Below are 13,480 nucleotides of genomic sequence, written 5' to 3' on the forward strand. Positions count from 1 at the left end.
ATTAATTTATTTGGTGTGTATTTGTTGATCTGGGTGGCGAGCTGCCACATACAATTATTTTGTGAAATGATTTCCCTGAAGCTCTGCCTGGTAGAGTACCTGAGTACCCCTTTTCACCTCCACCTCTCACCTACTGTCTCTGCGACTGTCTAGTCCAAACATGAATGTGGTGATTGTGTTGGTTGATGTGTCTGCAGTGAATATAATCATGTCAAAGGCTCCTCGCTGGCTACTGTCTGGTCATGCCCTTGCATGAGCTTTTTGTTGGCCTTGCAGGTGTGTCCCACTGAGTTAAGTTAAATATTAATTTCTGTGATAAATCACTGGACACGTAGCTGGAGTAAGAATGGATCTCATACTGAGTATTGTTGTTGCATTGAATAGAAGGGCATTACACAGGTATAAAACAAACGTCTTTGCTTGTGTATGAGTATGAATGCATATGCATACTTTCAGATGTGTGTGTGGAACTAAGGCTAAAGTCTGGGTCAATAGCAGTGAAAGTCTGCAGTTCATCTCAAGCAGGAGATTTAACTCTCTCTCTACAATGCTGAAATAGAGAATTATCTTTGATGGTAATCTTTCTTTTACCGCACTGAAAGATACCAGCAGACATTCAAGTAGTTATCCAGACAGTATTATGAGATTTCCTTTGGCTCCACAGACAATGATCTGATTATTTATGTAGGAGATTAGGTTAAATTGTTTGAAGGGAAGCTGTTTTCTTGTTTGACACTATGGTTAAACTAAGTCCCTTGAGTTGAAGATGTTGTGTTGGGTGGTCTGTCTCTGTCAAATTAAGCAGATGTGGACTGGCAGACAGTTAATGGTTTACCTTGGGCTCTTATGATATTAGTTGGTATCTGTGTGAGAAATCTATTGGAGTACATAGATGCTGGGGCTAAAGTCATTACAACTTCACTGAAAAGTTTTAATACAAGGCGTGAGCTGTTTTCCTAGCTTTTCAAGCTTTCTGTATGTTCATGATGAAAAGTAGGTCATTGTTTTCTTGGAAGGTGTTAAACGCCATATAATTTTATAAAGGCTGTGCAATTTTCACTCAGTCTAATTTGGGGAGACACACTCATTGTGGCTTTAGGGTGTGTTACAGTAATTTACGACTCAAACATGCAGATGCAGTGCTGCTTGCCTACTGTAATGCTGGATCTCCTTAAGCATGTGAAATGAAAATGACTGGTTTACTAGTGGCGACCATAACAAAAACAGGGATATTATTCATCTCATATCGTGCTTAACTTTAGTGGATCGTAACATATTGAGTATGGAATTAATCTGCAAACGCTCTGATTCAAGATGAGACCAAACTTTTCTATGGATGTCAGTTTTTGAGCCACGACAAAGGCCAAAATGTGGCCTGCAACAGATTAGATAAGCCTTGTTTTTAGCACAGCCGATTGCCGGAAATGCCCTTTGCTATGTTGTATTGCATATCGTAAAAAGGCGAGGACTGATGAAAAGACAAAAGTCTAAGCTTTACTATAGGCGCATAAGGAATTGCGTTATAAAATAGGTTTTTCAACAATTGTGATCTGATTAATTTCCAGATGACTGCTTAATTGACTAATCTTTTCAGGTCTAATTTAATTTATTGAGTACAAAGAAGTTACATTTTTATAATCCTATTTAAACATTTATCATAAAGGCTGAACATCTCTTTTATTGCCAGTTTTTCAGGATCAAGGAACCAGGGCTTCCTCTATAGACTGAGCATAAAGGGAGAAATTAATGGGAAAAGAGGCAGAAATACACACATGTTGTAAGTTATTGACACCATCCAGTGTAGCTGCAAAACATGACGAGTAATGGGAACGACTCCACCTTTGACCTCACTGGAAAAAAAAAAAAAAAGTGTTGCATGCACCAACCTATTGCCATAATTACTCTCTCCACCAACACGTACAGTGATTAAAAAAAGCCACAGCTGAATGCAACACCCTCTCATCTCATCCCTTGGCGTTGCTGAAAGTCATTCTTGCTCATATGAATCACTAACTAATGAGGAGTAAAGGTAGATACAGCTAAAAATTCACTCCAAGGTGCTGGTGACTGCACAAAACAATAAAACTAGAAATGAGATTCATGTGATTGAGTCGGGTCATTTTAATCAAACAACACGCATTTCATTTCACGTCTTGCATATTTTGCTCTGATTTGTTGAGCAGTGCAACAGTATTCAGAGGTGGAATTTTCTTTTCAGCAACCATTAAGAGTTGTACTGAGCAGCACTAAAAACTATTTCATGACTGCAATATCTCTTCAAGGTCCTGTGCTACTTTACAGTGAGCGGGTTGATCAAAGGTTAGTTTTTGACCAGGCACCGTGTCTTCGATGACACTTGAGTGCACTTCACCTGCTGTTTGCTGCACACTGCAGGTTTATTTATGGCACTAGTGGCTGTGTACCAACTGAAGTTGTGTGGAATTAGTGAGTCTTGTGCATTTATTGTACTGTACTGTACTGTATGTAGCTTCTTTGCTGCAGGTGAACTGAAATGCTGCAATGCCTCTTTGTTTGGTATTTTGATACATGCATCCTTTTTTTACATTTTACTTACAAGTTTTTTTTCATCCCTTCTTTTTTATGCCTTGTGTTGTATAGATGACACATGTCCCCTCACTGCGGTGCAGGTACTGGCAGCTGTTTTTATTGAGTCACCTGCCTCTGTAAGGGAAGCAGACTTCCTCCATGAGCTCATCAGAATGATCTGATCCTATTTCTAGCCCTGCCTTGTTTTACAATACCTTTAACAACAGCGTCTCAAGCTGCAGTGTTTTGGCAGTGTGTTTGGAAGCTCAGTCTGAAGCCCTTCATTTGATGTGTACACAGACTCATGCAAGCAGACATGCACACACACACAGAGTCAGGCTTATCGTGTTATTGTGTTCAAGGATATGGGAGCCTGAGATTGTTTGGACTGCAGTCACGAGATTCCTTGGCTTTGTAGAGGAGACACTGAACTTTCTGCAGGTTTCTCTTTATCTTTTGTTGATGTGATTGAGTGTGCGTTTGCGTCAAAGTCACTGCTCAAGGTCTAGGATCACGAGGTACAGCCTGACACTTCTCCTCTCATTTGTTTTGCTGCAAATAATGTCTTTTTTTACTAAATACCTAGATTCCTACTTAAAGAATACACAGCTGGCCTAGCACTTGCACCAGTAGCTCCACTTTCCTCTTCTGTGGTTGCTGTGTGACATGTTGAGCCCCAGTCTGCCTCTTCATCTCCACCTTCAGTAGGGGCCAAAGGTCACATCACCACAGAGCTGAGAATGTGAACACTAGGGATGCACGATATTGGATTTTTTGCCGATATCCGATATGCTGATATTTCCAACTCACAGTGGCCGATTGCCGATGCCGATACCGATAAAGGCACATATTTTTTCCAGCTGGCTGAGGAGACTATTATGTGAGCAAGCATAGATTGTACTAAGTATGATCAAGAAAGATAATATATGAAGGAAGAACTATTAGGAAGACTGGAGTTCAGGAGCTCAGCGTTAAAACTTTAATGAACGTGCTAAGTGGGTGGAGCAGTAGAGTTTTCATTGAGTTCATTAGACAGACAGGATTAATGTGTAGGACTCAATCTCTGGTCCACACTCCGGAGCAGAAGGTGACAGTAATGCACCTAATACGCTGGTTGCCAACCCCCGGTATAAACTAAAAAGATTTTTTTTTCCAAACAGAGTGATACATCCTGTCAGCCGAGGTGTTTCCTATCTGTGCAGCCTAACTTAGCAGCTGCTTGACAGACTGTTTCTTCTTGACGGCCCTGGCGTTTCTTCCGCAGGCCCCACTTCACTCAAGCTGCCCGTCAGATCCGCTGCTTCTTCCCACTTTTACCTGAATTACAAACCAGGGCTCGGTGCTCTGGTTGGATCCACATGCAGAACCGGGGCTAACGTTAGCTGGGAGGCTAGCAGAGGCTAGCTGGCTGTGCCCCAGTTTGTTATTAAAGTTAAAGTGGGAAGAAGCAGCGGGTCTGACGGGCAGCTTGAGTAAAGTGGAGCCTGAGGAGGAAGCACGGGGACCGTCAGGGTGAAACAGTCCGTGGAAGGAAGCACAGGCAGGCGGTGGAGAAGATGGCAACAAATCGGCCTCTCATAATCGGCAGATATGGCCGATGCCGATATTTCATTTTAGAACTTTTATCGGCCGATACCGATGATGTGCCAATAATATCATGCATCCCTAGTGAACACTGCTTCTCTCCTGCACTTTTTTTGTAGTTGTTGTCTAGCCTGAATGACACACATGCATGCACATCCCACACATGCAGATATCTTACACGCAATGGCACAAACACCCACCAATCCCATTCCTTTCTTTTTTCTAATCTAGTCATAACATGGGAGTCACTTCAGCCTTTTGAATAGAGTTGGCCTCCATGGCCCGGTTCAAAGTCTCAACCCAGTGTAATCAAACTGATTCTGACTCATACAAAAGCAAATTAAAATTCCAATGAATTTCAGCATGTTGGTTTGTAATTTTGTGGCAAATTGCACTGTGTTTGGAACCTGTTAACTCAGTTTTGTTCGTCTTACTTATTCTTCCACTGCAACACTGTCAACAAGCAGCATTTACAGCTCAGAGGAGTGACACAATCGAAAGCTCAAGTAAACAGGCTTATTGTTAAAATCATTTTTCAACTGTGAGAAACGTGTGTACAGCACACAGTCCTGAGAATCCTGCTGCAGAAAATTCCTCCTATGACTAGCTGTCAAACAGTTTTGGGGAGAGTGTACTATCTTTTAGTGCTGAGAGCAAGTTGAAGGTGGTCAGAGTAGAGGTGAAGCTTTCACTGTTGGTTGCCTTCTTTTGCTAAGTGCCATTAAAGTGGTTGTGAATGAGGTGGACAGGGCGGTGGCAGTGCTGCACTGAAGCTCTGTGGCCTGGTTTACCCCAGAAAGCCAGCATGTCTCTCCGTTGCTGTCAGTGTCACCCCTCTCTACTTCTTTACTAAAGATTTCTTCCTACTACCATCCTTCTCTCTGCTTTCTCTTCCTCTAGCTATCCCTCTCTTTTGCTGGCCTCCTCTCACCCTTCACTTTACCTCATGTCCAGAAGAAAGGGGTGGTGCATTCCAAAAGCCTGGAGACCATTCCCCTCTTTCAGCCAGTGGCCCACAGAGTGACAGAGGAATTAGAATAAGAATAGCTGTCCATTCACCCCAGTGCCCCAGTGACGAGCCGGAGGGAGCGAGGGAGGGCGAAACGGAGGGAGCTGGAGGGAGGAGAGAAATGAAGTGTGGGGGGGGTCCTACACACACTCCGTGTTCCAGTTGGCCGACGACATTCCCTCTGTTTTTACATCGCTCCCGTCAGTTGTGCTTTCAAGTTTGTTTTACACATTCTGGCGCACATACATACTACACATGTGCATGCACGCGTAAATATACACACGGGGGTCCAGGGCCTGCACATTTGCGCACTCAGGATACGGGAATATACACACACATCCACACTGTCAAAAGAAATTGGCCTACAGAGACACAGAGTGAGCAAATCTGAGCGCGCAGTGCAGAGGAGAGTGAGGTGACCTGTGGCTGTGTGAGTATGAAGCTGGGATAAGTTCTGGTTAATACTGGATTAATGATGAGTGCTGTTACTGCATTGTTTTACTTGTTTCTCTATATATTCTTGTTCTTTGGTGGATTAGTCTTGTGATGAAGATTTGAGATTAAAATGTGACCTTGTGCTCATTGGTCTACCACTGGTTGTCTGTGGCTAAACTGTAAACTCTTCACTATGTGGCTGTTAAAATCTAACAGTAGTAGTTTAACAGTGCAGTAGGCAGTTTTTCAATTCCTTAGGAAATGGCTTGGGGTACGATCGTCATCATTATAATAACTGTAGTTGTTGATGATTGTAACTGTTCGTCTGCATGTCTTTGAGTGGCATTTAGGTCTCATTAAATGTAACATAGGAAAGTCATTATCTTGTAATATTCTTGTGTTAAGTGGATTATGAGTTGTTTCCTCTTAGAGCTCTTCAATGGCAAATAGGCTTCACAATCCTTTGCAGATATGTCCACTCAGACACAGATTGAAGATTGTGCATTGAGGGGTCCCCCTGTACCTTGGCTGTATAAAAATAAAAAAATAAAAGCTGGGTTTAACATCCTATCTTACCTCAGCTAATCTGTCGTGGGCCACGATGAATGGAAAGATGGTCCCATACCCTCTACCTCAAAGACCAATCTCGAATCAACCACAATCAGTATTGTTTTTATTAATGGAAAAAAATAAGCATCTTTCTGTTTTTACTGACGTAAACAAACGTGTGTTATTCCTTGTATTAAAAGATCTGTCTGATCTTGTGTTCTGAATCCAGATTAAGTATTTTCCTTAAAAAATATAAGTTAGGAACATAACAATTAATCACCTCACTCCTGAGCTGCTCTCACCTTTACCTTTTTCTTAAAATCTTAAATTAGTTTTATTTTCTTTTATTTTCTCTGTTTCCGCTTGTGCATCCTGCATTTTTCCTCACTTATGTTCACTCACTCCTTACTTCCTTCACTCTCTAGAAATAAGAAGCTTCAATTTTAAACATTCATTCAGCAGCACTTCAACTTGCATAGTGCTAATTGCAGTATTTGTTGATTAACAACTTAATATAATGACAAAAACTGATAAAACAAAAACAAATCAGAAGCAAAAGGAATTCCGTGTTGTTGATTGGGGTTCACGTCTATTCAGGCTGTTGGTGCATATGGTATTTGCCTCTAACACGTGTAAAGCTATTGAGCTGAATGTTGAGATGTTGTGGGGTCCCTCTGTGCTTCTGCCTTTGACAGTGTGAGTGTGGGGCCACGTGGGCCTCTTATTACCAAGCTGAGTGTGAAAAATGATTTCCAACAGAGAACTGCCTTAGATCACAAACTTGGATTAGGGAGTAATGTTAAGTTTTTCTTTTTTTTCTTTAAGGAATTCTTTAAAATGGAAGACATTAGCTTTGTTATTTGTCAGACAGCAAAGCACTTCTCCCTCTGACCTAGAGGACTTTTTTAGGCTGCCAAAACAATCGTCGCTGTGAAGTGCTTTCTAAAGCGAGTCAGTCTTTTCATTTACTCTGTCCCTTTGCCTTCCTGTAACCACTTTTATTTGTCTCAGAGATCAGATTGGTTTAGTGTATGACATGAACGATGCATGTTCTCCACTCTCAGTGTGCGCGCCCACACACGTACACACACGTACACAGAGTCCTGTCCTATTCAGTGAGCAGTTCTCTATGTTTGCAGAGCCTGAGTATACAAGAGGCCTTTTCGCTCCTGTGTCACAACACAATCAAGACCCTTCTACTGCACTGTACCTCTGAGAAAATCTACTACACTGTGGCAGCATTGGTTGTTTTTATCAGTTAAAGGTGTTGTTTTTCAAAGCTGCGTTTTAATACCAGCCATTACCACTTGGGAGGCAAAATAATGTTAATATTTACTGTAAACAAAGAAAACAATAGAAGCTTTAACTATCTGCTTTGACTATCTGATAATGGCGGATGGAAAGGTAAATGGAAGTAATCACTTTCAACAAGTAAAAAGCGTAAATTTGAAGAAAAAAATCATCATCTTAATTAGTAATGGAGATTGTGGGGAAATTGCTCTTTATTTTGAGAAATGTTCAAACAAGCATTCCCTATGGTGTGAACTGCCAGATTCCAGGTGTTTTGCTAATGTTGCTAATTGACATACTCTTAAATAATTTGTGTCTGTTTGTTACAGCCAGAGAGACAGCCCGCTGTCCATGCATCCAGGCGTCGTGATGCCCATCATGGCTATGTATTTGAGCCTCCTCATGCTGGGTGAGTACAAGTCTCGGGTCGGTTTTGTGTTTGTGTCTTGTTTGTTCTGTCTAGTTGCTTTCACCAGTCACCTGCTTGGTTCAGTTTGCCTTTCTGGTTCAGTTCATTTGGGTTGGTGTGAAAGCAAAAAGACAGATTTTGTGATATTAGATGCTGCTAATAAAACCATCTGCTGATTGTTAACTGTCAGCAACTGTCAATTCCAGTCTTGACAAGTGAAGCTCATAATTAACGGTAAAATGTTTCTTTGGGAGCTCTGTGTGACACTATGGAACATAAATGAACACAGACAAGTGCAGCATGACCTGCTGTGAGTCACCAGAAATTAACTGATGATGATGCAGGATGGCATCACCAAAACTGTCCAGTGAATGAGTCATTGGTATAACATTGTGTTTATACCTCACTGCCAACTGAACTGAACTACAGGTGTGAAAGCGACATCAGTGAAACAAAAATTTTACCACAGTAATAAGTAGTTGTAAGTAAGAGTACTGTAAGCTGAGCCATTTATCTGCAGTTGCCGTTGCCTAAGCTCATTGGATATTGAAAACCATTGTCACACTTTCTCAGTGTGCGATAGCTGCTGTAGAATGTGAAAAGAGAGGCAGCAACAAGACAGATTCTTTTTATACAAAACCGAAGCCCATGCCGTGTGTCATGTGACTTACATAGCAGCAGCAGCAGCAGCAGGGTAGCACAGTAAAATGTGGTAATTGTTACTGAAACCGGTGTGAACAGGCATTTGTGTCTATACAGTATGTCCTCCTTGCAATCTGTTTTGTTGTTGTTTTTGCTTCAGTAGACTCACAGCAAAAGGAAATCCTCACAGATTCATAGCCCGTACATTGTAATTAAGTCTAATCCATCATTATTTCATGCACGCTAATCACAGGATTGAGCTGTAACCACAGATGTTTGCACTGGATTGTGTTTACTTAAACCTGCTGTGCGGAACTTTTACATATAAATGAACATCTGTAACATTCAAGCCCTTGCCAAATGAGTTCACACAATACTGATTAAGCCTATCACCGCCAGGTAAATCTCTCTGTATTTCACATTGTACGTTTTGAATTTTATACTCCCGCGCTGGCCAGTTGAATGCATACTGCGCATGCTGTATGGGCAGAGATGCGTACTAGAGACTTTTGCCAGCCGAGTGGCTAACTTCCAGTTAGCCCTCTGCTTGAATGGGGATAAAATAATTTAATCGTACAGCTCTTCTAGATTTTCCAAATGGATCAAATTGAAACGAGTCATTTCGCAGGGGTTGTGTGACGCTCAAAAGAATTATCCACCATTTTACAGTCGCAACAATAGTGATGGAGTAAGCCACAGCAGAGCGTACATAAGCATGCATTAACAGTGTTTTTGTAATGACTCACTGCCAGAAGGGGGAGACAAAAGTCCCACACTCCAGCTTTAAGGGAACAGGAAGTGGAGGGTTTAAGTATTACTTATTAGAATTTAACTCTCCTTGAGTTGATGCCAACTTTCATCCCAGTCAAAATGACAGAGGATGGCAGAACCCTACATGACAATAGCAACAATTATGTCATACTTGATTTGCATCAATATTGTGAAGAATAAAAGTGCATTGATTATCAATGACATTACAGCACAGTGGATGCTGTAATCCAGGACCTTAAGGATGTTCTCTGTAAACACTCCCTTCATGTGAGCTTTTTTATTTCTTATGCAAACACTGTACGTTAACTAATAGGGCTGAATTGATATATTATAGCAATATATTTAAACAATATCACAGGAGAGGCAGTGCTACTGTTGTACATACTGTTGTACTGAATATCAGCACAGCAGAAATTTGGCTGCAGGCCGAGTGCCAGAGATGTTTTTTATGTTCCGTGACTCTAAATCACAATAAACTATAAATCACAATTAACATCGTAGGCTCTGTATGTTTATATAAAGCATCTCACCTATGCCCACTCACTGCCATGATCTCCCTCACCTCGAGTCCTGCATCAGTTTCTGTATGACAGTGGCTCTCAGGCTGTGGTTGGTTTAAGACATATTTGTCCCTGCCTCTTTGCACATCCTGGGCAACATCTGTGACAGCTGGTTTACTCCAAGGGGAACAGTGGTATACCAGAAGCTGTCTATCGGACCACTCTTGTCCAATCAAATTATTTGGTTGGAACTAACTGTTGTGTATTTCTCAATAAAATGACAATATGGGCTTTGGAACTGAAAAGTATATCGAAGTATCAAGTAAATATTAATTGCCTTTGAAACTAGGTGTGAGCACAGAGTATTAGCAGAAAATTGAACTGGCAGTGTTTTCTCTCACCCCCAAATCATTTTCAGCTCACTTTGACCGCTGCAGTGGTTTCATAGTCTGTAACTCTTGGCCACCAACTGTCCCTGACTGACAGTACAGACTTCCATCAGTGTGTCAAAAAACAGCTCAGACAGACTTGATTCAAAATTGACAAACTCCAATGACACATATTTTTCCTGCAGACTCTTTCCTGTCTGCTCCTGTCTCCTGTGTGTTGAAGGAGTCCTACATCTTAAGTTGAAACAACTTTGGATTCAGGGTGCCTGTAAATATTGCCTTATATTGTATAATATAACTGCAGAATTCTGAAATTGGGGTTCTTGGCCAACTAAAGTGTTTGGAGGACATTCTCATGAAGACCTTTTTAAATCTATTTAAATTTACGTAGTTAGAAATCTCCTTATAAAACAGGTGATTTATTTTTTCATGTACAGTAAGAGATTCTATTATTCTGTTATTTGTCCTGCGCTGAAAAACAAACTATTTTGCTAATAAATATCTAAGGAGGGGTAAATGAGGATTATTCTGCTGTTATAGTGTCTTGTCAGCCAAACTTGGCTAAAAATGTGAGTGCATTGAACTACAAACTTTATAACATGACTGTATTATTACAGCCCTATAGAGCCATACATGCTTTTGCTGCCTCTCCTTAACATGTCTCTATCGACAAATTTAGTTCAGTCTATTAAGAGGGTGAAGTAATGTCTCTGTTGGTATAAATGCTTAAAAAACTGTGATTGCCCAACTGTAATCATTAAATGTAATCTCAGTGAAGCATCCATGTTAATTTGGGCCCAATTTCCTGTGTGGACATTCGTTGCACTTTCTAGCAGCAGACCAGCTCATTGCATCTCATGATGTTAAAGCTCCTGTGGACTTGCAAACCCAGGTTTATTAGGTCAGCTTGTAGGATTTGTGAACTTGTGAAGGTTAGGTGAAAAAGTCTGTTAGAATGTCAGGTATTTGTGGAATGTGTAGTAGATGATGGGCTACTGACAGCAGTACTGGATCTGAGGCAGAATGGGCCCTTACAGGGTTAATTGGTGCCTGAGGGGTATTTTTTGAAGAAGGCCACACACACACACACACACACACACACATACAAATAGAGTGCACAGCCTGTGTTAAATGTGCTTTATCTGGTTGGATTTTTCCCCTGGTCACCCATGCATCTGTGTTTGTGTTTCTCAGGAGACTTAACAGTGATTTTATCAAAGTTAAAGAGAAATTCTCACCATAAGCATGAGCCACCCACACACACTAACTGATACTTGCCTTTCCCACCTCGATTACTCACAGGTATCAGGATGAGTCTCTGTGTTAGTTATTAACTGAAGATACTGTATTCATGACTGTGTGCTGCTGGAAAACTGCTTAATGACAGGATGAAAGAATGAATGGATCAACTGAAAAATGAATGAATAGTGTGCATATCTACGGTACCTCATTGGTTATCTTATTTTTGTCTTTTTCTATGAAGACTATGAAGACTACAGGTAACTGACCAGTGAAGATTTGTGCTCATGAATTAAGTTTGATAATGAATCAACATGCTCACCTCATTGTGTAGATGGGAGCTGAATCCTGAAAGGCAAAGACAGGACTGAATTGTTTATTCATGCGTTGTATGTTTTGTGCAGATGCCCTTCTTCAGTGTGCAAACTGGCAACAGTGTTGAAGCACAAACCTGTAACCAATAAGAGGACTTGTGTTCCAAACAACGCTCATTAAAAGAGCTGGCAGCATTAAAAAAAATCTCACTAAACATAAATCATATCACCAAAAAACTGGACAATGAGAAATCTTCATTCAAGCCAGATATATGGCAAATAGCAAATGGCTGCATTTACTGTATATACCGCTTTACAATTTGCCGCTCATTCACACACCAATGACAACAGGCTAACATGCAAGATGTTGGCTCGACCCTCGAGCAATATGGAGTTCAGTGACCCTTCGACACTTCGACATGCGAACAGGAGAAGCTGGGGATCGAGCTACCGAGCTGTGGTTAGTGGACCTCCTGCTGTACCTTCAGCGCCACAGCCGCCCCAGATATACATCAAATTTTTTATTTTGCTGTAGGAATTTCCTTAATGGATACAAAAAGTATTAATGAATTGTAGTAGTAAGTATTGGATCATGATTTTTTTTTTAAATTCTTCAACCCCTTAAGGTGGTCTTTATTTATCTTTGCAGGAATTTTCCCCGGGGACCAAGAACCTTTTAAGGAACTCAAGAACTTTACCTGCATTACTAAATTTAGTTCCTGTAAGATAATTCCAGGTACTGGGGGTAGTTCTTTCCAAAGGTACAGGAACGTAAGGGCTGCAGGGCTGACCGTCACTGATTATTCAAACACAGACACCAACTTCAACTTGTTTACCGCATTATTCATAAAACTAAGAAGTGCTCTATTTTCAAGGACTTGGAGCTTTCAGCTGCATCCTCATAAGATCCTTCTAGCCTGAAAGTGCGTTGAGTGTCGTCGCTATTAATGGTAACTAAAAGTTGCTGATGCAACTGTTTACCCCAACCTAGTCCCCAACTTCGCACATAGCATTTTTTAAATGTTCTGACTACGAGGCTAAATACTCCTGAACAATATAGATAAATATGTAAGGGATAATGCCTGACGAGGTGTCCATTATCAGGAATTAATGGACGACGGGGAGGCCATTAATTCCTGATTATGGATACCTCAAAGGTAATTACCCCACTTATACCATGGTCACTTGCCAAAGAAAAAAAAAAAGACCATTAATTTATATTTTCATGTGTTTTGCAATCAAAATCTAAAGTTTTTCACAAGCCATAACTCAGTTTTCTGATTAACACCTTAGGGTTTGACTAATAACTGGAACAATCATTTCCATTCCATAAGGTTCTTATGCAATAGAAAGGTTGTTCCCTACTCCAGTAAATAGGATGAACCTTAGATACAACTTGGCTTTAAAAACTTGTTAACGTGTTACAATAAATTGTAAACGGAGTCTTTGACTGCGTCCCTGTTGCTATGGTTACTCGTTTTAGCCAGCGCATTACTTTAAAACGGTGAGCAGACAGTTTCACTGGAACTACTTAGTAGTAATGGACACCCTGCAGCCAATCAAAATTGAGTGTTCACCCAGACCATAGTATAAAAAATAAACTTATGAAATTATGATGCAGAGGTTTACAGGGGAAACTTGGTATTACGGTAATAAGGGGTCCGAGATGCCCTGAGACCCCCCACATACCTGTTTTACTCACTGTTTAAGACAGAATTTGAGAATATAATAAGGCAAGAAGTACCAGTCTAGTTTAAACATATTACTTGAGTTTAAAATAATGATGTCTGACATTTTTATGC

General features: G+C 40.8%; 1 protein-coding gene across 4 annotated transcripts in view; it reads left to right on the forward strand.

The window, feature by feature from the left end:
- lamb2l (laminin, beta 2-like) overlaps positions 1–13,480 on the forward strand; it is a 96,254-nt gene that overhangs the window by 26,609 nt on the left and 56,165 nt on the right. For 3 of the 4 annotated variants that reach the window (XM_042408126.1, XM_042408127.1, XM_042408128.1), the window contains one exon: positions 7,744–7,823. In XM_042408126.1, coding sequence (XP_042264060.1) covers positions 7,744–7,823 — 80 coding nt within the window. Of the gene's footprint in view, positions 1–5,332; positions 5,571–7,743; positions 7,824–13,480 lie in introns of those variants that run through there. The other variant, XM_042408129.1, reaches the window with a different exon arrangement.

This window comes from Thunnus maccoyii, chromosome 4 (genome assembly GCF_910596095.1).
Source record: "Thunnus maccoyii chromosome 4, fThuMac1.1, whole genome shotgun sequence".
NCBI lineage: Eukaryota > Metazoa > Chordata > Actinopteri > Scombriformes > Scombridae > Thunnus > Thunnus maccoyii.